General features: G+C 36.8%; 1 protein-coding gene across 1 annotated transcript; it reads right to left on the bottom strand.

Annotated features, from left to right (window-relative positions):
• Positions 1-1414: 1414 nt before the first annotated feature.
• slc17a7a (solute carrier family 17 member 7a) lies at positions 1415-23231 on the bottom strand. The gene is made up of 13 exons (XM_030142075.1): positions 23100-23231; positions 12195-12447; positions 11216-11334; positions 10268-10382; positions 10086-10173; positions 9745-9831; positions 8264-8406; positions 7976-8125; positions 5848-5980; positions 4611-4721; positions 4344-4471; positions 4180-4249; positions 1415-4095 (listed from the first exon to the last, which is right to left on the bottom strand). The coding sequence occupies exons 1-13, from the start codon at positions 23159-23161 to the stop codon at positions 3794-3796; spliced, it is 1761 nt and encodes a 586-aa protein (XP_029997935.1). The 5' UTR covers positions 23162-23231; the 3' UTR covers positions 1415-3793.
• Between the last annotated feature and the right edge of the window lie 1944 nt (positions 23232-25175).

Here is a 25175-nt window from a genome sequence, read left to right as displayed (position 1 = left end):
GTTGTAAAAAAAAAAAAAAAAAAAAAGTATAGGCATAAAACACATGCATCAAACACTGTTAAACAGTATGAACCTCTGCATCACACATACAGACACACAGCTGTATAATTTTATGACTTGAGTGTGTGAGTGTTCCTTCTTTTTAAAAATATTTTTGTTCTGCAATCAAAATTATAAAATGTATGAATATAGTATATGAAATGCAACAGACAGATAGATAGATCTTTCTTTGTTTACATATATTTTTTGATTTATTTTATCATAAAATTAAAGAAAGACACAGAAAAAGAAAATGTGCTTTTGTATGTCAGCAATATGTCCACAGTATGAATCATTTTTATTGATTGATTGATTGATTGATTGATCTATTTTTTTCCTGAGTTCCTGAGTGAAAGTTGGAGAAACCAGGTGGTTTCTTGTGGTTTAAAATGATAATATCCATAACATCTATGGTCAGAATGTGACAACCTAGGGCTAAACCATTTAAAAGAATTATAATGATGAATGATTGAATGATTTGATTCTGATTTGAATTGATAAAGCACTTTGTGACTCTGTCAGTGAAAAGTGCTCTATAAATAACATTTACTTACTTACTTACTTAGTTATATCTTCTACTGATGAATAAATGATAATGATTTAACATCGACTAAAATTAAGTAAAAACAAACTCAATTATAGATGGCAACGTAACTTAATTGAATTAATGTTTATTTTAATGATATTTATAGCAATATAAAATTGGTAGTTGTCAGCTCCGCGTGGTCCAGTACATAATAATACAACAATAACAGTACAGTTTAGGACTCACCTGACTTTAATATTCACTGACCTCTAGTGGCAAGTTTGAGAAACTGCAACATCATTAAATAACAGCTTCAGAGCAGACACGTCATAAACCTTTTAGAGTACTTGCCAAAAGAGTATATTGTTTTATTTAAGTTGTGTTTAATATGTTATACTACAGATGAGCAAAATAAGACAGTTTAAGTAGTTTTATAAATGTTATGAAACTGTTTTTCAAAAAGACCATATTTCCTTCTGAACACTAAAATGCAACCTCTTGGACTTATTGGATCAGTATATCTTATCTTGGATGTTTAATTTCAGATGTGACACAGGACTAGACACACACATCGCCCCACCCTATGGTCCATCATCATCATCATCATCATCCTTCCCTTGTCTGTGACGTTCACGTTTCTCTCTCACTCTCCCACTGAGTGCATCTGCTCTCCTATCTAATCTTTGCCTAAAATCACAGAGATAATCCTGCATCCATCTGTCCTGAGAGAGAGGAAGAGAGACCAGTGACATTGTGTTTGTGATGTAAAAAATTCAACACTGTTTTAATTCGTCATCATCTTCTCATGTTGGTAAGTCCTGCTGACATGATTGTGCTTAAATAGTGACATCATCTTAAATTGCTTAAATTTTATTATACACAAGGATATCGCACATATACATCTTTTATACATAGAATATTTACCACATTTTTGCATCTTTGAATAATATCATTTCCTTTTTTATTTTTACACTGACTCCCACCAGGTCACCATACATTTCATCATGGAGGAGGAAGACAACATTGGAATAGCCATAAAATGAGACAAAGAAGAAACTTGATTAAAAATACACCGATACAACACTTAAAAATTAAATTGTTCACAGGTATTATCATTCATGTCTTTAAGACATTTTGCCTAAAACAAAATGGCAATTTCCCGCATTCACCTTTCGAACATGTTTTATCAACAAACACATTAACCATAAAAGTTTCAGCCTTTGTAACATTCCAATAGTCCATTTTCCTTAAAGAGCCAACTGCAAATAAACATTTCATTTCAAAGTAAACTGCTGTGCGCACGACCTGGGAGTGCACAGAGAATGCACAACTGCTTGCATGTTTGTATGCATGTGCATGTGCAAGCGTATGCTGTTTCATATCAGAGTTTGTGGGCTCTATGTGCAGCTTGCATAATACAATATGACCTGTAAATGGAATGCAAGCGTCGTCTTACAAGAAGTTCCTTGGGACTCTCCACTTTCCATTACCCAGCTGTCAGTGCGCCAAGCTGGCAATGGTGCTGCTTGACAGGAGCTGATGTGATTGGCCATGATCGTTACCAAACCTTAACCCACCCACTGGTAATATATCATAACAAATTCTGCTTAATCCAACTTTGTTTCCATGCGCTCTATGGGTGTGCTGCTCACCTACAGCCACATAAATACCAAATAGTGTGCCACCACTCTCTCTACACACTGTGCATGGTGCACTTGACTGTGCTTGCATGAAATTAGCACCCTGTGTGTGTTTGTGAGTAAAAGGATGAGAGGGATAGCGGGGTACTACGCTGCTGTGCTCATTAAAACATGCTCACTGCACAATGTTTCAGCACCTGCACCCATCACAACAACATACTCACTACCACACATACACACAGGTTGTAAAGCTCTGACCCACCAACGTAGACATGACTGACATAGTTACTAAAGACATTAAAACAGCACCAACAAAGACTGAATAGTAAGAAAGAGAAGATGATGAACTTCCTGTTGAGCACAGGAAGGAAGACATGGGGAAAAGCAGCCACACAGACACAAAAAAGGAAACACAATCAGAGGCAGTACATGCTATGATGCCTGGGAATTTTATAGCTATTGTTCCACACTGGTTGAACAATGGATCAGTTAAGCACCTATCACACTCCGCTTGTCATTCTTGCCAGATGATTACTCATGATATGTGCTTTGTGACCCAGAAGCCTAACTGGACATGACCTAGTTAGGTCAGACTCAGGTGAGATTCAGCTAGACACCACTTTGTACACAAGCTAAAGCACGCAGCGCTGCACATTCATATGCACAAACATCAAAGGAAGCCTGTTAGAACAAAAGCGTGACACACACTTACACAGACCATCAGGCTATAAGACCTAAGCACCTTTTTACTCTCTGAAACTAATGACAGAAGGTTTAGAACATGGCAAATTCTCAGCAGTTAGAACCTGTTTGATTCTCAGATGCAATCATTCGCTGGAAACAAAATACATTCTCCACTGCAGTGATGTGGAGGAGTAAAAGTAACTGGATGCATCATCATAGGTGTTTAGAAAAGATTCTCCATGACAGGCTGAACTCTGATGAAACATGTTATTTATTTAGTGGTTTTATCATTTGAGCAGTGTGATTTCTATTATATATGAGAGCTGTAAGAATAATAGAACCAGAGAAAAATAACTGTGGGCGCTTGCATTGAATATTTTGAACTATGATGCAAATTGTGAAGTTAGATTCTAAAACTGAGGTCCCAAGGGTGCTTTCCAAGCAAAAAAGTAAATGTGTGGCAAACAAATAAAAAATTAAAAACAACAGAGTTGCTGTACAGGCAGAAAGCCAACCACACACACAAACAGAACACACAGTATCTTCTCATTGTTGTCGTGGAAACAAATGTCCAACCAATCAGAACAAGCTCAGAATCAGGCAAGATGTCTGGGAGATGAGTTCAGTTTTTGCAGATGAATACTGAATGTGTCGATGAACATTAACCACTCACATGCACATGCCTACACACACACGCACACACGCAAGCAACATCACACAAACATACAATGGAATGACTCAGATGCACAAATTTGATATGTGCGATTGTAAATATTGTACAAAAGCACAAAGCAGTTCCATTCAGTTTTGCAGTGACTCTCTTTTACAATCCCTTTCCAATATCAATCTTCCTCTTTACTTTATCTTGTTTTAATTTTTTTTCTAATTGTATCCTGTCAGTCCTCTATGTCAGCTCCTTCTCCTGTTCTCCCCCATACATGTAAGAATTGTATCCAGGTGGTTGCACATACTCCTCAGACTTATCCCAGTCCGTCACCCATCCAGCCCCGGCTCCTCCTCCTCCACCTCCTCCTCCTCCTCCGTTTGAACCAACCACTTGTTGGCTCATGGCCCCATACTGCCCGCCTCTGCGGTACATCTCCTCTGTTTCATTAGCCAGTTCATCCTCATCGATGATACCGCACTTCTCCTCACTGGTGTCTTCTATATCTGCCCATGGCTGCTTTTCTCCTGATGCAAAGATTCCTAATGAGAAAAACAGGGTGTGATCAGTATATAGGCTGAGTTCCTGTTGACATGCCTCAAACACTGCATTCAGTTAAGTCATACCGTAGAAAATCACTCCTCCATAATGAACAAGAGAAGCTATAAGGAAGACACCCTGCCACTCTTCACGTGTCTGAAAGAGAAACAAAGAGTCTAATGATTAATCAAATATTTACATGAAAATTTGAAAAGTATTAAAAAAGAGCATTTGTACTTTTGTTATTTACCTTGTGTTTCGTCATCGCTCCCACTATGAGAGGACATACCATCCCAGATAAAGTTCCCACCCCATTCGAGATGCCCATCAGTATGCTGGCATATCGAGGAGCAATATCCAAGTGATTCACATTAAACCCTGAGTGAAAACAGTTACAAAAATTAATGAGTCCAAGTGGTTGCAAACCGTTCAAGGCTGAAAAGGGAAATTGTTGAGGGAAAGTCTTGCTGTTTTCATCATATTACTTGTTTTTTCTCTTATTTCTGTTCTCACTTACCTGAGATTGCAAATCCACTGAAACCCACAGCGAGGACCAAGAAGGAAATGGCAATACCCTTAGTGTGAGAGTACCCCACCACCAGCAGGAGGGTGGCCTCCATTCCAAAACCTGAAACACATCCATCAAACACATAAGAACATATACACACATATTCACTTTGTATCAATGAAGTTGCTATGTTAAAATTTATAAAGAAAAAATGATACCGCTTTTAAATAGTGGACACCACAATGAATTTACATTTTGCTTGAGCTAAGTCAATAATTTATACAAAAACAAATTTCCTATTCCTATAGTCTGTGATGCTGTTTAAAATTTAAAGTTTATTTCAACAATATAGCCCTGCAAATTTACAACAGGTTTGCACCAAAGCACTTCACAAAGACAAACATTATAAGTAATCCTATATGCAAACATAAACAAATATATGTGCATACCAGATGTTGTTGAAATAAAATAAAAAACAGTTTAAACTAGAAAAGTACTCGGAGAGCGCAGACCTCCAGCAAGGCAGATCAGTGCCCCCCCCCCCCAATCACCACCAATATTTAATCATTTGTTCCTTGTGCCAGTACCAACATTTCCTGAAATTTTCATCCAAATCCGTCCATAACTTCTTGAGTTATCTTGCGCACGGACAGATGGACAGACGGACAGACAGACAAACCAACGCCGGCAAAAACATAGCCTCCTTGGCAGAGGTAACAATATAAAGCTCATGGAATCAAACTATAGACAATAAATGTGCCTTAAGGTGCATCTTGCAGCCTGTCTAAAGACCTGCAAAGTCAAGGGATCTCGTTAATAACAGGAGAATTTTGGATTAGTTGTAAATGCGATGGCAGGTTCAGGGATACATAAGTAGAGACAGTTATAGTAGTCCGGCCTGGATGATATTAGTGTTGTTGAAACATGGACAGCCAGAGAGTACAATCTCTGTCTTGTCCTCATGTAACTGAAGAAAATTATGAGCCAACTACTGTAATATCTTGGAGATGGTTTTGTGAAGTTACTTTGGCCTGATTTTGGGAATTGAGGGGGAGGTAAATCTGAGTACCATCTGTGTAGCAGTGAAAAGTGAAGTTATGAGTTTGCATGATTTTTCCTAGTAACATTTAGAGAAAGAAATGGTTTTACTGTCCTTTTCTCGATCGTGCACACATACATGTACCCATAAACTTCAGCCGTAGTGTAACATGTTTCATTCCTCCTCCAGCTAAGGTCTGACATTCACCTCCACAGTTCATGAGCTTCCTGACATTGGTGGTGGACATCAGGTTGTGACTTCTCAGGTAGTCTGCCAACTGGCCTCCAAGGGGCACAATGATTGTCATCACCAGATGAGGCAAAGCTGACACAAGGCCCACCTGACAGAGGACAAGAGGCAAGAGAGACAGAGAGCTGAGAGGCTGAAGGATGTAATAGTCTGAGTTAATGTTTCACCAATATTTAAAGTATTTCATCCAAACATTTATGCAAGAAAAGATAAGAATTACAGAACTATTGTCATGGGATAAAGCATTGTTAAAAACAAGGAAATGTTGTCCAGGAGCTCTGGTATTACAGTAAATGTGAAAATAGAATGGAATAGAATAGAATAGAATAGAATCAGATACGGTACTGATACTAAGTTGAATGTAAAGTGCAAGGTAATGTCTGAGACTGAGATGAGGGTCATGCATTTAACCCATAAAGACCCAAACAACCACTGGCGACCCAAATCATCTGCCAATATAAAATGTTTAATTACTTCTGATCCATTAAATCTATCAATACATGTAAATACTTAGTGTAAAATACAGTTTGTCATCTTTTCATGGTCATCAGATATGATGATATTCAGAGGCTCCGAAGTGAACTTGGAAATACTGTCATTTTCTACAAAACTGATTCACCAGTAAAACCCATGGAGTTGGATCAATGACAGTGGATGGAGACTCTTGTTTTATGTTCAGTTAATGAGAGATTTTGTTGAAAAAGCCACACTTTCTTCATTTTTCTCTGCTTTTGATATTATGACAATTAACTTTAATCGTAGCTTTTCTGAACATTTCCATGACCAGTATATTAAATATGGGAAAATACTGGATTTGTATTGAAGAAATGCAAAATACAGAGGATAGTATTATAATAAATGGTGATAAATCACTTAAGAAAGGTAGAATAGAGAAAAACTCTTTTTGGAACTGCTACAAAAGTCACCCTGGGTCTTTATGGGTTAAAGTACCTGCAATAGTCCTTTAGTTATAGCTTTTATGTTCTGTGTCACTTCCCACAGGCCAGTATCATAATGATAGTTTGGAGTAAAAAAGTATACAGCCAAATAATTGTTTCGTCCATCCCAAATTTTGACTCTGAAAGCACATTATGCATGTATGAAACAGTCTTTGACCTTTATTTGAAAGTAGACTGTAAGTAAACTGGTAAACTGAACATCTAAGTCAGGGAAATAAATACGTAAATAAATAAATCTGAATCATCTTAATCAAACTCACAGTAAGTAATGAATAGAAAACAACCATAAAAAAAAAAAAAAAAAAAAAAAAAAAAAAATTAAATCTCTTTTTCATCTATCAGTGTGAACATTTCCAGTTTAGATGCTTGTCATTAGCTATCTGAATGATTGATTGATTGATGTATTTATTTCGAATATGAATGTCAAAACAGAAGAAAATAAATAAAAAAAGACTTAAACATAAGACATATAATACATATTCGAAAAGGAGTGAGAAGAAGTACAACTTATAAACTCCCACCCCATCTCCTCATATAATTAATAACAATAATAACCTTCCCAGTCTAAGCATATCTATCCTATATACCATAATATTACTGATACTTATTATTAAATAATTTGGTTTCTGGCTTTATATTATTATGAACAAATATAATATGATTTACATAAACACGTAATACAATAACACATATATGTAAATGCATATTCATACACAGATCTATACCCCCACACCTATACATATACACCTACATATATATACACACATACACATATACATACACACCTATACATACATATACATCCACTTATCACATACTTGCACATCTTATTTGTCTGCTGCTATTGTTCCTATGGCAACTTCTGCAGAAAAAAAATCCTACAGGCATCTATCTCTAATTTAAAACAATATGTGATTATCAAATAATAAATGGTTGTCATTTTTAAATGACAGGTGAAACATTAACTGCCTGCAACAGCATTTTCTCTTGGATTCATTACATAATCATTGCAGGGAATGTTGCATTTGAAGTTATCAAAAAATGTTGGATTCCCCCAAGTGTAAAATAAATGAACTGTTGATTTAAGTTTAGTGCAACTGCAAAAGGCCTTTCTGGTGTAGTCTGACCTTGCTGATCTCAAAGCCGAAGACTTCCTCAAAGTATGCTGGTTGGCTGATGAGCAGCAGGTAGAAAGTCCAGCTCCTGCAGAAGTTGGCCACAATGATGGCGTAGACTGGCATGGAGGTGAAGAAGTGTTTCCATGGAGTTTTAAATTTCTGCCACCAACATAAATCAGATATTAGTGGAATATGAGACGTCACTGAGAGGAATAAATCAAAAGATAGGATAGAAACGTAAGTGCAGGTGCAGTATTTGCATTAAAACCCAGACTGTGTGTGTGTGTAGTGTCATACATGAAGAGGGTTTAGAAATGTTGCAGACTCTCCAATGGCATCTTCAATGTACTTCCTCTCTTCTGGTGAGATGGTGGGATGAGCTGCAGGACTTTCATATGACACCAGAATCCAGAACAAATACCAGAATATCCCAAAGCTGCCTGGGAGAGCAAGAGAAAGAAAAAAAAAACACAAAAGTGAGTACAGTACACAAGGAATAAAAAACACCACATTTGATGGTGTAAAAAAAGAGTGAATTACATAATGAAAAAGAACTATTCCTGCCAAGTTGCTGTTACTGGTGTGAAGAACGACTTTGAGCTGTGAGTTTTACAACTCCAGCAGCATGCTACAAGGACATTTGGAATTCGTGAAAAACAAATATAAAAAATATTAATGAAGACCTTCAGTACACAGATGGAAGAAAGTACTGCTCTTTTTTCCACTCCACAGTATAAACTAACACACTCAAAGGCTGCGAAAACTGTTACTGACAGTTTGTTAGTTATGGACATTTCTTCTCATACTGAACTGTGCACTTTACACCTTCTCATTTGGAATATTTCAACTTGTTTTGCACCTTACAGTTCTATTTTAGCACATTACAGTTATCCAGATTCAACCCAGATCTTTTTATACTTCTAATTTATTATGTATAGTATATGGTGTTTGCTTTTGGGCTGTGCTTTTTTTTTTTTTACTCATCTTTGCTGTGGTACTCTATAGTTATTGCATGTAATTTACCAGTTTAGGATGAATAAGGTTCATTCGTCCGTCCCTCCCTCCCTCCCTCCCTCCCTCCCTCCCTCCCTCCCTCCCTCCCTCCCTCCATCCATCCATCCATCCATCCATCCATCCATCCATCCATCCATCCATCCATCCATCCATCCATCTATCTATCTATCTATCTATCTATCTATCTATCTATCTATCTATCTATCTATCTATCTATCTATCTATCTATCTATCTATCTATCTATCTATCTATCTATCTATCTATCTATCTATCTATCTATCTATCTATTCTTTTATGTTCAGTGGCTGATTTCTTTCATGCTGAAAGAGAGTTGAATGAACAGGCTATTACTTGTAGTTTAAAACGATTACTTATGGTCAGAGCATAAGGTCATATGGTCAGAAAGGTATAATATTTACAATAATAATCATGAAAAATGTCAACAAAAACTCTGAAGAATTTTCTGTGTTGTAGATGAATGTGAACAAAACTATCCCTAAATATGAAAGTTGTATGTTGTGATGTTGTCTGTCATTACATTTTCATGACACAGTTCTTTTATTGCTTTTATTCACTTTTATTTTGTGATGTGATTTTTATTACTTTACCGTCATCATTCTCATGTTTTTATTGAACTGCTGAATCTTGTCTTTAATCTGATTGTCTTTATCTCACAATGGATTCACTGTTCTTTACTGTTTTTCCTTTGTTTTTGAAAAGAACTTCATAAAGGTGCCGTATAAAAGAGTATAAATGTACTAACCATAGACATAGAATACTGAAGGCCACCCAGTGTACTGAACCAGTACCCCAGCTAAAGGCATAGCGACCACTGCTCCTGCATAGGATCCTAGAGAAGGCATCAAACACAAAGAAAAGTGACACATCATTCATTTTACATGACTTATAGGCAGTATTACTGAGTGGCTATTGTCTGCATGCTCGTCTCCCTTTAATGTTTCACAAACCTCAGATGGTTTCACCTTTAAAACCTTTACAACTACAGAACTTGACTCTGAATGTAGGGTTCTGGTTTGTGAAGGTACCTGAGGTTCATGGTTCAATTTTGTGATTAAAAATGTGTCTAAATGTTTGAAGCTTTACCACAAAAGGCCGTTGTGGCTAATCGACTTCTCTCCAGAGGAGGAGCCCACTTTGCCCAGATGCCGTGGCAGGCTGGGTATGATACACCCTAAAACATGCAGCACAGTTAGAAAAACACAGATTGGTTCTCTGAGCATACACTGACACTAGCAAGTAAATGTATTCAGAGACAAATACTGTACCTCAACAAGTCCTTGACATATCCTGACTAGAATGACGCAGCTGTAATGGCAGCGAGCGGCAGATGGAATCAACATGTTGAGGGTGGATGTGGCCACTATGGCAAAGCCAAACACTCTACAACAAACAACAGACAACGACAATGAATATTCAACACTAAGAAGAGCTGGAAAGATTATAATGAAGGAGAGAAAACATTCACTTCAGTGGATAAAACTTCAGAATCTTATATGTAAATGAGTGGATTTGTCCAGCTGGTCTGATTCTGCCTGAGACCAGTTTCTTTTTTCAGTGTTTATGTTTGATGCTGTTAAATACAAACTGTTTAAACTGTTTATAATTACCCACTTAATTTGCATAGTTTACGATGCTGCTTGTTCTTGAATTGATATTAACCCATGAAGACCCAAGCAGCCACTGAGGACCACAAGACCTACTGATCTAAAATGTTTAAACCTATTAATACATGTAAATAATTGATGTAAAATACAGTTTGTCATCTTTTCATGGTCATCAGATATGATCCATTTGGACGTTCAGAGGCTCCGTAGTGAACATGGAAACATCTTCTACAACATTGATTCACCAGTAAAACCCATGGAGTTGGATCAATGACAGTGGATGGACACACTTGTTTTATATTCAGCTACTGAATGTAAAACAAGTGTCTTTTTCTTCAGTTTTTTTCAGTCATTTTCTCAGTTTTCTCTGTTTTAGATATAATAACCCTCAACTTTAATCAGAACTTTTCTGAACATCTGCATGATCAGTAAATTAAATAGAGCAAAATGTAGGATTTTCACTGAAAACAATCCAAAATACAGTGGATAATATTATAATAAATAAAAATAAATCACTTAAGAAAGGTTAAACCTACAGAAGCATTAATTTGGGAACTGCCAAAAAAGTGGCACTAGGTCTTTATGCATTAAAAATGTGAAGATTTTCACCTGTTGGCTGCAAATTTTTGACATATAAAGCCACCCGGGATTTGTGTGACGATGTAGCCCCAGAAGAAGGAGCCATGAATCATCCCCACTGTCTCGGGGTCCCAGGTGAACTGTGCAGCCTGAAAGAGGACACACACTCTTCATTTATGCACAGTTTCATAGTGTTGTAGACAACTTATTTACTTTATCATTAATTAATTTACACCAACACAAACACTTTTACAAATATACAGAAAAATAAAATAACACAAAATAAATTTAACAAAAAAAAAACATTCACACACATAACCACATATGTATTAAAAAATAAAGTAAATAAAACAGCTGCCGACAACTATCAAAATACATAGACACACTCAAATTCTCTCAGTACAAACATCCCAGGGGGGTCATTTAATGATATTCAAAAAGAAAAGACTCATGGCTGGTGAATAACTTGACAGTGAGCCAAAAAGGGTCCCTAAAGTCTCTCAAATTTGCTTTCCCTGTCATTATTGAGAAAACGCAAATCATTCATTACGGTTTTTGTCAACAACCTTTACTTTGCACTGTAGACATTCATTCATTTTTTTGAACCTGCTTTATCCTCACTAGGGTCACAGGGGTTGCTGAAGCCTATCCCAGCTACTTATGGGTGAAGACGGGGTACGCCCTGGACATGTCGCCAGTTCATCGCAGAGACAAACAATCACTCTCACATTCACATTTAGAATAACTGATTAACCATCAGTGCATGTCTTTTAAATGGTGGGAGTACCTGGAGAGAACCCATGCAGACATGGGGAGAACATGCAAACTCTACATAGAAAGGTTCCACCACCATCCACTGGTGTTGGAATCGAACCCAGGACCTTCTTGCTGTGAGGCACGAGTGCTAACCACTGCACCACAGAGTCACCATCGAGTCACCCCACTGTAGACATTTAATGGAGAAATCCTAAAAATATCTGACAGATGCAATATGGAGGCAGATACTAACCACGAGTACTTCCTTGTTGCCTTTGTACACAGTGTGGTCGTTCACCATGCTTACAATGGCCACACCGAGATTGCACCTGATGCCGAATGAGATGCAGAATCCCAGGCCAGACAGGATGGCGATGATGTAGCGCCTGGGCAAACCAAAGCAGGTACAGTCCACCACCGGCAGCTCCTTCTCCTCCACCAGCTGAGGACGGCCTTCTGCTGACAATTCGATGGTTTCTCCATTGGGTTGCGGCTTCTCAATTAACCTGAGAGGACACACACATTCTCAAATGATTTCAGAGGCGAAACAAAGCCTCTATTTCTATTTTACACGGTTGTCCATAAAGTTGGAATAATTTTGTTTTCAGATACATTCCCCTTTTGTTCCAATTTGTATATATCAGTAATCGCCTTGAAAATATTTAATTCCTCTGCACAGTCTGAACAAACCTACAGTATTTACAATAGGTTTGAATATAGATGTTTTAATTCTAATAAATCTAATAAAGGTTGATTTTAAATTTACAGTATGTTTTACTCCATTTACATTGCAGGAATATGTTAAATTCATGGATAAATTGTTTGTTGACACATTTTTAGTGATACTTTAACTACTCTGTCCCCTTTACCGTCCCCTTAAAAAAGACAGAGAAAAACTGAGAGCATCCATTAGGGACAAAAACTTGCAGAACATGGAAATGGTGAAAGAGGGATTTTTTGAATTACATGAGAAACATTTCAGGACTGTTTAGAGGTCAAGCTTAAAATGTAAAGAATTGAAATATGTACAAAAGACTGTGGCTTTCCGGATTATCGTTTGCAGTATTTTACAAATAAATGTGTTTTTCTTAAATGTTTAATTAAAAAAGATTACAAATTCAAATAGTTCATTTTATTTAAATCATTCTAATTATCAAGACATTGGTCTTTGTCTTTCTGACTCACAATGAGATGCAGCACAGCAAAAATGCACCAAATGATTTAAATGTGTCAGGTATAAAATTATGCATCTTAAATTATTACATCGAGCTTATATCACACTCTGTTTACGAAATATAATGAATAAGGAAAAATTAAGTTTATGCGGCGATGGCCAGCTGTGAAGTTATTTTGGGGTGCTGCTGAAAAATGATCTTTTCTGTTTGATGTGCAGATATCAGCATGCCCAATGGAATGCCTACTAGGAATAAGAAGCCAAAATGGTAAATCAAATATAATGGACAAAATACTGTCACTGGAATTTCTATCAGCAAAGCGCGTTATAATGATAAACTGGAAGGAACGCAAACAGTTTTAGTACAGACAACTGGTACAGGGACTTTCTGGACCTCCTTTCTATGGAACAGGCCTCACTTTTTTTGGACTCTCCCTTTGAATTTAAAGCACCAGATCCATGGGCCACTGTCAAATCTTGTTTGCTTAAAAATATATTATTTTGATGGTCCTGTACTTTTTTGTGTAACAAATTGTATGAATGTAAGCTCTGTAAGCCCCCCACCCCCATCCCAGCCTTGTCTGTGCATGTATGTGTATTGTTTCTATGTCTGTTAGCAATTATTAATAAAAAAAATACATATATATTCTGATTACACTGGTCTACAAGGAAAATGCTTCCAGAATAAAAGTAATGAAATTTTACCACATGAGTCACTGATAAAGAAAAATCAAGAAAAAAATGCTACTTGGCTGAACTTTCCAAGATACAGCCTTGGGTCAAAATGTGAAATTCAAGAATTAAGGAGAGAATGGGTTTCACTCAAAAGGAATATTTGTCTCAGAGCTACAAGATCTACTTCAAAACACTGTCTGCACATTAGAATACATTCACTTTACAGGTTCTATTTAGTGGAAGATTTATAAAACTATTATATAAATGTACATAAACCAATATATATGTGTAATAACACTTAATCATATACCTTGAAAGCATCAGCAAATCGAGCACTTTTGTCATTTATTTTCCAATTAATCTTATTAAAATACATAACATTTAGCACATTTAATCTCTGAAGCAAATCATTTCTAAAAAACTGTAGACCAGTGTTATCATAATCTTTACTTAATCCCAGGATATATTTAGGTAAAGGCCTTATTTCCACTGTAAGTGAAAAAAAGCCCACATGAATTAGTGATGAAAAATAATTAACTCCCAAAAATATATAAACCTAAACAAAAAAAAATGAACCTATAAAGGTGCAGTAATGGTGTATTGCATGTTACTCCCTTTACTGTGGTCACGTTGTGGTTTTTCAGTCTGTCAGTTTTTTTTTTTTTTTTTTTTATTCATTACATGCTGTCATAGGCCTCTTTAGTCACACTTATATCTCCATATGGACAAACATCGACCATGTTGGGGCATGTTGTCTGACTCAGCGTCTCCCAGTGTGGGGAAGCAGCTGTCACTAGCTGAGAAACAGAGTTAGCTTATGACGGCAAAATCCCCCAGTGACCACTTCTTTGGGACACCTGGGACCGGCCGGCAAACTGGTGCTGTAAAAAATGTCCAATATTCCCCAGATACGAACAACAGATCGCAACACCTTTTCTTTTATGATCCCTATACAAAAGACACGACTAAAGGATGAAAATCTACAAAGAAATAGTTCAATCCTACGTTTATTTATTTGAGACTAAAAATCTCAATTTCATGTAATTTCTGCAAGATTATTTGTCAAATTAGACTCAGTTTTTTCACAGGAATCAAACAGAGAAGTTATCTGTGTATTACCTGTCTATACCTTCAACATCCCCTATTATATATAGGGGTGTAAGAAAATATCGGTTCTGCAATATATCGCAATAGTTCATTTCACAATACTGTACCAATATCAGGAAGTACTGTATCGATATTTTTAGGTATTTATTCCGACTCAGATTTTGTGAAGGTTCATTTTTGGTTTTTTGGTTTTCTTTTTTCTCTATATATTATTTATTATTATTTAACACTCTTTTATCAAATAATGTTAGTTCCTTTGTTGGGATTGCACAAAAATAATGTTATGATGTTAGTTATGAACTAATAGAATATGAACATTTGAACAGGATCTTAAACTGTCATGTCTGTAAAACATTTAAGTTTTAACACAGGAAAATTTTGTGATATAGCACTAGATCCTGTTGTGATCAAATAAAAATGTGAAAGAAACAAACAATAAATTGCCTTGTTAACAGTATCATGATATATTGTGATATATTGTATCATGATCCTAGTATTGTGATTTGTATCGTATCGCCTGATTCTTGCCAATACACACCCCTAATTATATACATACTGTATAAACTATTAAACATACACTTATATATTGACTGCATGCAGCAGACTTTAGTAAATGCCTGCTGCAGACACGCAGTTCAGGCAACTCAGACATGGATCTAGACTTTCCAAAGCATATATGTGTGTTTTTCAGTATGTGTGAGTTCACTCATTTCAGCCATCCACTTTCTGTCGGGCTGATCCAGTTAGTCAGTGAGCTGGAGAATTATGTACAGAAACAGGCGCAGCCACCACATAGATTTGTTCCATGTGATGAGGATGATTTCATTTTTTAAAGAGGTGTTTTGAATTTAAGCATCAGTATTTTCCCAAAACTAACATTTGCTATGGTTGCAAACATTCAAGGTAGTTCATTTCTTTTCGTCTCTTAGCACACTGACTCTCCAAAATAACTTATTCACGCATATACTAACACAGGACAAGTCAGACTCTGACACTGGTTAATTATTGATGTGTTTTTGGGTGACATAAATAATTTACTCTAGCTTTTACACTGTAATCTGTCACTATCCATCTATCTGATGGCTTTTCTGCCTGCTTCTCTGCATATTCCCTCTGTTTTATATTTCTTCGTTATGCACGTGGACCCAATCCCTCTTGTTTCTAAACAGCATCATCTCTTTACACATTCATGCAATTAAGTCAGTAACAAAAAGTCATAGATGTTACTGTATAAACTGCCTAAAAATTAAATTCCAGTGTCATTTACTGGATATTTTATTTGTCAAGTAAAACACAATAGACTGCAGAACAGAAAGGCTTTGTAAAGCAACGCTTCAGAATTTGTAAGAGATTAGAGGCTGCACTGCACATCTCTCTCTCTCTCTCTTAATCTGTCACAACATTCAGATTAGGATTACAAAAATGATTTACTTCCGGAAATGAATATGGAAGGGCAGACTTGCTCTGGGCGTGGTTCAGCATGATTTTTTTCTCTATCATGACACAGGGTTAGGTGCATGCTGGCCTGTGATTCACTTTTTCAATCCTCTGCATAGAATGGAAGCTCTCTCTAACATAGACTACAGGTATTTTATGTGTGTTTCAGATAATTCCTGAACTCTTCAGATATACCTTTTTCCTGTCTCCAATTTACATATTTTCCAACAGAGGGGGATAGATCCATATACAGACTAATGCAGGCTATAGTCACACTTACCTATCAGATCTAGGCCTGAGCAATTTATTACACTGATTTGATTGTTATAAAAAATTAGATTACATTAATATTGATGCTTCCTTTGGAGACCTCTTTTGGTCAAAAATGTGACTGATGTAATATTCATATACATCATATATATGTTTCCTCAGTCATTATGAACTCTCTGTTAACATTTTATTTTGTCATTTCTATTTTTCAGCATTAATAATACATGTTGCCAAACATGCAAGTGCTTGTAAGTGCTAATTATTCTAGTTGTTTGTTTATACTTGGTTATATACTGAATAAAAATTTGTAAAGAAAAGTACTTTTGTTTTATCATGAGTTCATGTAGAGGAAAAAAACTTTCAAAATCATATTTCGATTTTTGGCGGCACCACTAACCCTACTCAGATCTCTCTCTTTTTTTCTTTCCATTCTTTGTTTATTTGGACAAACAGGTCATACAAAACTTCCCTTTGGGTATATTTCAGCAGCCACACATTAAAATGAATGAAGGTGCTAATCCAAGATTTTTAGTAGAATTTAGAAGAAATTAAAAAAAAAAAAAAAACGTGGGAAGGAGGAGAGGATTTGCTCTGCTTCTTCATCAACACGTTAAGACAATAAGGTGTGTATGTTTGCATTAACCTAAACAAAGAGGTATATCATCTAAATGTTATCACATGACTGATGTATTCAATTCACATCAGTTACAAATTTAACACAGTTTGTTCATTTTGACCGAGTAAAAAAAAAGATTCCCTTTGACCCTTAAAACAAAATGTCAACTTCTCCAGAATGTAAATGTCCTGTACAATTCAGATGCCATTTTTTTGTTTGGCTGATCACATCATGCTTATTATATAACAAAGATAATATTCCCTGTGAATTGGTCACAGTCCTGAAATGACTTGTTTGTGCAAACAACAAGAAAGATGTCACATGCAGCACATTGTTGTGTGAAACACATGGAGGCCACTGAAGTAATTGTTTACAGTGTCATATTTATAAGTTGATATGCAGTGAAAGCCACTGAATGAAAGAAGATGATGACATTTGCAAACAGAATCGTGATCATTGTCAAGTGATGTAAAAGTAGCAAAAATTCTCAAATTCTCAAACTGTTGTTGCATTCCAATCTGTCATATGTGTGTCTGGTTTGGGGCCACATTTAGAAGTGACCTGAATCCGAATCTGTGATTTTGCTGTCCACATTGTTATGGAAAAGCTGGTTTGATTTGTGCACCTTTTGCCTTAATAGAGTGAACATAGAGCCACTGAAAAGCCTTTATATTCATTACTGTTCAGTATAAAAAAAACATATACAGTAACATAATTTTCTGAAAAGTGGGCAAATTGCCAGATTGTGTTTTTATCAGGTGCACAACTGAGTATTAAACATAAACAACAGAAAGATGAAATAGTTGCCAATCCTGTATTTCTGAGCAATACGCTGATGTGACACAAAGGCGGGTATATACACCTTTTCTGTCGAATCAGTCGGACAGTGTTCTCTCTGTCCTAAACAAAAGTGCTGACTCGCCCCCTGAGTTGTGCTCTGTATCATACTTCAGTGTAGGAGAAAGACGCAGGAGGATCCTCATTAAACCTCATGACAGATTGTGGCCTGACACCTACCCATATGCTACCAGCTAACGAGGCTAGCCCACAGCAAAAATTACTATTAATTACAGATGCTGCCCCCTAAAGGGCAATTTCACTCAAATGTGTGCAGTCTCATAATAGCTGACTCACTGAGGGTCTCCTTCCTCTAATGTGGGCTTATTTTTGACACTGAACATTGATTTCATATTGCCATGAAGGTGATTCCCAACTGTGCTGACTGTTCAACTGTGTCTGCAGCAGAATGAGAGTCACGCACATGAAAAAAAAAAAACGTCCCAGGACATTTGCCTTCGTGTGAGGATCTCAACACTGCAAACTTCATTCAGCTGATGGAGCTTCTGTTGTTAGTGTAGCGAGGACCTGATTGGTCTCAGCTGGCAACGATTAATGAGTGAGTGAGGACGAGCCGGCAGGGGCCCCGTGACCCCAGGCCCTCTCCAAGACCATAATTACAGTAGTAACAGGCTCAGCGGAAACACGGGAACAACCGACACCTCAAACCCAGCTCATGTTTGTACACTTCACCTGAGCAAAAGACAGCAAGTTCAATCGACAAAATAAAATGTGAGTAAAAACCCTGACATTAAAACTCCAAGGTCGACCTGACATCGTCAATCCAAGTGAATTAGTCTGGATTACATCCTGGATTATATCACAGGTTTAGAGGATATCTTAAGCAGCTCTGCATTAAAAGATGAAAACGTATTGTAAACATTTTGAATATAATGTAACCCATTTTTTTGTATTGAAGTTGCAACCCCCCCCCCCCCCCCCCACACACACACACACACACACACACACACCTACACCTACACCTACACCTACACATACACACTTTCCTGTTAACACTATATATGAATTATTTGATCTTTTTTTTTTTTTTTTTTTTTTTAAATATGGCACTAATTTATCATTCACTACTATTCTTATAGACTAATGCTTTTTGCTTTGACATGGTGCTGTGGTGGGGTGGGTTGTGTGGTCATGTGATTTAGGGTCCGACCCCAAGAAAATACTATGTTATTGCCTAAAAACTGAATTTATTTTCACACAATTTGCACAATGCTGCAGTGCTTTCCATAGTTTTGTGGAAGACATGACAGGTTTGGAGGTCCTGAAGAAAATTTAAATTTCATTCTACACTATTATTATTATTATTATTGTTGTTATTTATTTATTTATTTATACAGGTAGTCCCATTGAGACATACAGTTTTATTTACAAGAGAGTCCACTTTATTGTATAATACACAGTATAATGGTAGGAAAAACCCTGGTCATGTAGCCTCTACTGATCTACAAAAACTTCTCATACAGATTAAATATTTTCACATTCACTGTCAAATTCTGAGATTACGTGGCTTTTTCTACTTGGGATTTTACAGTATTAGATATACTGTGACTTGGACCAAGTAAAACTAAGACTAACACTTTCACGTGCTGGTTGATGACCTGGGACTTTTGTTTCCCTGTATGGTATATTAAATTTACCGATTCACAGAGCGTTCCACGTAATCCTCTCATAAGAGGATGATGGAAAGGGGTGAGAGACATCCAGAGAGGTTGACAGTAAAATATTATGTAACACCAGACACCCTGGTCATTATTCATCCATATTCATGTACTCATTGCTTTGAATGGTGCATAGTATGTTCTATATCAATCCATGTCTTGCTATTTGTATTTATTTATTTATTTATTTTTAGATATATTGGTGGTGGTTTGAGGATTTTTTAAAGAATGAAATATCTGGAGTTATTTTCTCATTTCTATAGTGGTGTCTCCCCCTTCCCCTACGAGCTTCTCCCTCTCCCTGAAGTGAACAGATTGGGTCTCAGTGGGACTGTGTCACCCAGGGAGACACCCTCCTCCCCATCCTGTCACAGCATTTTTTTTCCTCTTTCCTTTGGACACATACTCTCATACACGGACACACATGCACACACACACGCGTGACCTTCATGAACAATATTATCTAAAGACTTACACTGTTTAACTTATTTTTCTGACCACATATGTGCTCACACACAAACACTCTTCATTTCAACACGTTTACCGTCATCTTATTACTTATTTAGACATTTCCTCTCGACACAACCTCTTCCTGTTTTTAGCTATTCTGTTGTGTGCCTCAGTGTTTTTGAGCTCAAACCCACATAGACACGCAACACATGGCACAGGCAGGGTATAAACACACGTTACTCAAGCTATACTAATATCGCTCATACAAACAGTGCTGGCGTGCTGAGCTAACCAGGCATGCTGAGCAGTTGCAGCTGACTTTCTGTTCAGGTTCGATAAATCTATCATACATGAAGACACCACCTTAAACTTGTGCATATGAAGCCATTTACAAAACACAAAAAAAAGACATACGACAACAAAAAACACTGTCATGGAAAGAAAAACTGAATATAAATGTATATAGAGAAGAATGGAAGTTTATCATATGTATTATTTTGGTGTTTTCTATTAAAATTCAACATTATAACACTCAAATGATTGTTGTTCCTTAACTGTAAAAACCACTAATCCATTATTTTTCTTTAAGGTTAAGAACCAGACTAAAAGCTTTAATATAATGACCACAACTGCTGTAATCAGTGTGAAAAAAAAAAAAAAAAAAAAAAGTCCCAGAACGGACATGAATTTCTTTTTCTTTCATTATGATTTACCTTCAAGTGAATGTGCAAAGTGACTAAATTGCATTAAACAAAATTCTGAATTTCACTGCACTCTCTCACAAAGATGCTCTGTGTTTGGGCATTTGCATTATTTATCTATAAATATGCAATGGTTGATGAAGAATAACACTATTAATGGGAATGTTTTTAAGAGATTTAACCACAGAATTATGTACATTAACTCCTAACTCATTACCAACAATTAAGCACAGCACTCCACCCCAAGGGAAACTATATATAGAATGAAAATAGATGTATTTTTCATTGCATAGTGTGTAGTGGGATGTGAACCTTCCTTGCAAAGCTGTTCATGCAGACATTTCAAATATACTGTACAACCATTGTTAATAAATAGCTGTGTATCATATTTGTGTGATGGAATGTCATTTGTTGAGTTTTACATGTAATAAAAATGGTGATAAGGAGACGATAGTATCATGAATCTGGATGATTGTTTTTTATTTCATGCTGTGGAGCAGTTCCTTGGCACAATAACACAAATAAATTACATATAAATGTGTATAAATATACCCATTCATTTTCAGATATAATGAATTAGATACCAGGGTGCACTTGACCTTACAGTACTGAAGTTTGCTTACCTAGTGGAGTTTAATATAGAAACAGTAGGAGATGCATTCTGATGGAGAAAATGTTTAAATAATAAATGACCTCTTGGCTGCTTTCATCAGGGGGGATCACGGTTTGTCTGTGAGGTGGTGAGATTGCCCACAGACACACTCATTTATTTACACAATGAAGGGAAAGCCCTTTTCATCAGGCAACATTTTTACACATCCACACAAATGTAAAGACGCAGATACAGGCTTCTAAATATTCATCTGAACAGAATATCCACTTTTACTCAAGGAAACGCTGCTTGTAGCCAACAGCGAGGCCATGTAAAGCCAGAGTGCACCAACTAAGCTGAAGAAACGCCCACTAAACCAATCTGAAACAAATCCAATACACCATATCTCTCATGGTATCAGCCGTGGGCTTGTACAAGGCTCACAACCAGTAAGAGGGGAAAAAGCCTGGAGATTTGCATGTCCGTTAATCTGGGAGACCCCAGTAGGCTGACACCTATAGGCTGGCATCTCAATGGCTCAGTGGATAGATGGATGGATGGATGGATAGATGGATGCAGGAGGAGGAGGGAGCGGCTGGAGGAAGTGGAATGGGCTGGGATGGACTGAGTGGGAGGGGAGAGTTTAGGGATTTGCGTAGCTCGACAGCTGGACTGAAAAACAGGCTATTTCAGGACGGGATTTATACGTTTGGTTGCTACCTCAAATCCTGAGAGAAAGCTTAAAGCAGCGGTTATTGCATGAGGTTCTACCATTGTCTTTAATCTCTTTTTTTACTAAAATATTGTATGCACACCAATCTCTATGGTAACTTTTAGATATGAAACTTTTACATACATCCAACACTTATAAATATTTAGACACACTGCAGATGCTTCACACATCCTGCATCATATATAGGCTGTACAGGTGATACAGATGGACACTTCCCATCTACAGTTAGTAATGGTTTCTACATCCCTTTATGATCATTTATAGCACGATTTACAACATGTTTTACTGTAAGAAACAACAATTTAACATATATTCTGAATATAAATAAATTAGAAGTACTTTTAAAATATGATAGATAGATAGATAGATAGATAGATAGATAGATAGATAGATAGATAGATAGATAGATAGATAGATAGATAGATAGATAGATAGATAGATAGATAGATAGATAGTATTTGGTTCCATCTGGTCATCCCTCCCATGCAGCCAGGTCGTGCCAATAACGCACGACATTATGTAACTACACTCTCCTCTTTAACGCCAATATTTAATGCATTTCATCCATATCTGACAATAGGAAAGTGCCTCCCAGCCCTTCACCTGACTTCTGGCTATCGCACAAACCCTCTCCATCACCGGCATCACTTTTTAATCCACTTCACACCATGTAGTCGCTGCGCTCTATCCTGCGCAAACATGGATTTTCGTCGCTGCCACTTCCAAAAATACAGCTGTTGTTAAAAACTATAACCTGATACTTGTGTGGAATAGTTTGGAGTAGGGAAAGGAATCAGGACAGATTGATGTCTCCCTCTGAATGAAAGTAACCGCAACAAACCAGCGAAAAGTCAGTTTAGATGTGAATATTTGGGAAATCTGCGTACCTGTGTATTTTCCCCAGAGTTTTGGCCGCGACCGCCTTAAACCTGTCTGGTCGGACCTCCATCCTTGCAGCTCCTTGACCCGGCCGGTGTGCTGATGTCCCGTGCGCCCTCCTGTCCTGCCTGAGTGCGCACGGCCCTCTCTCTCTCTCTCTCTCTCTCTCTCTCTCTCTCTCTCTCTCTCTCTCTCTCTCTCTCTCTCTCTCTCTCTCTCTCTCTCTCTCTCTCTCTCCTCTGAGCGCTGCTGGTTCTCTCATCCCTCCCTTCCTTTCCCTTCCCACACCAGAATCCACTGACTCCCACGCGGGCCACGGACAACCAGGCCCACAGGCCCCTTTACGCATCTTGTGTGCATGAGTATTCAACTTGCTCAGACTGTTTCACATTATCTTGAGAAGGCGATAATGTCTTCCATGATGGTTAGTTTTTAATTTCTCTCACTGATGCTTTTGGCTCAACTTTCTCAACTTCTCTGTAAAATCAGAATTTCTGTTTCTACTACTATTAGTAAATCATCTGCTTCCATTTGAATCTGTCTCCTGCATCTTCTTCTTTCACACACTAACTCAGTGGTTCCCAAACTTTCTTTGGCTTGTGACCCCATTTTAACATCACAAATTTCACTGGTCTACAATTTTTTAGAAATGATTTGCTTCAGAGATTAAATGTGCTAAATGTTATGTATTTTAATAAGATTAATTGGAAAATAAATGACAAAGTGCCAGTTTGCTGATGTTTTCAAGGTATATGATTAAGTGTTATTACGCATCTATATTGGTTTATGTACATTTATATAATAGTTTTATAAATCTTCCACTAAATAGAACCTGTAAAGTGAATGTATTCTAATGTGCAGACAGTGTTTTGAAGTAGATCCTGTAGCTCTGAGACAAATATTCCTTTCGAGTCAAACCCATTCTCTCCTTAATTCTTGAATTTCACATTTTGACCCAAGGCTGTATCTTGGAAAGTTCAGCCAACCAGCATTTTTTTCTTGATTTTTCTTTATCAGTGACTCTCATGTGGTAAAATTTCATTACTTTTATTCTGGAAGAATTTTCCTTGTAGATCTGTGTTTTTGGCGACCCCAGACATTCAAAACGGAGACTTTTTTTTTTTTTTGCTAAAATGAGTGTTTTTAATCGCATAATAGTTTGCTATGCTATATTGCAAATAGTTTTAGACAGCATTTAGGCTATGTAATATATATAATTATGGATGGAGGCAGAAAAGCCAGGTGTAGATTACTGCACAAAGTGAGAATTTTATTTTCCTTGGTCAGGATATGTACAGTCAGTCCAACTTGGATTTACAAGGCTGATAATTAATACTGAACAAACAATAACTCAAACTATGAATTATGAAAGAGCTGCAGCATCTGAAACCGACCACAATGAACATTTGACAGATAAACAGAACCACAGTGCTTCAGTTTCGGCTTCAGTTTGTCATGTCTTTTATGAATTGGGATTGTCTCTGTCAACTCACTATATATTTTTTTTTATCAGTAAGTTGTTTTTTTTTAATCAATTACTAGAAATTTCAGGCAACCCCGTGTGGGATCCCGACCCCAAGGTTGAAAAACACTGCACTAACTGCATGTTCTCCTTCACCACATCCATAAATCTGGTCTTCCTCTTTGCCTCCATCTTCATCATCCTTTTACCACTATATTCACTCTTCCTCCTCTGCACATGTCCAAACCATCTCAATCTGGCCTTTCTCATTCAATCTCAGAATTTCTTATTAACCCTTTCATGCATAGTGGTCGCTCCATTGGACAGTTATTCTACAGTTGTTCTCTTGTATATTCACAGGTTTTGTTGTTTTAGTTCCATATCAGGCAACACAGTGGACGCTTATGCACCATCCCATACACTGACTTTTATACCATTACTGTAACTTTACTGTTTTTGATAAACCTGATCTGCAGTAACATGTTTGAGTGTAAATCAATTGCTAATTGTTATTAGACTGTAATTAACATTTATATATATATATATATATATATATATATATATATATATATATATATATATATATATATATATATATATATATATATAAATTTTTTGTATA

Source organism: Sphaeramia orbicularis, chromosome 8 (genome assembly GCF_902148855.1).
Source record: "Sphaeramia orbicularis chromosome 8, fSphaOr1.1, whole genome shotgun sequence".
In the NCBI taxonomy this organism is placed as follows: Eukaryota; Metazoa; Chordata; class Actinopteri; order Kurtiformes; family Apogonidae; genus Sphaeramia; species Sphaeramia orbicularis.
This window is presented reverse-complemented; position numbering and strand designations above follow the sequence as displayed.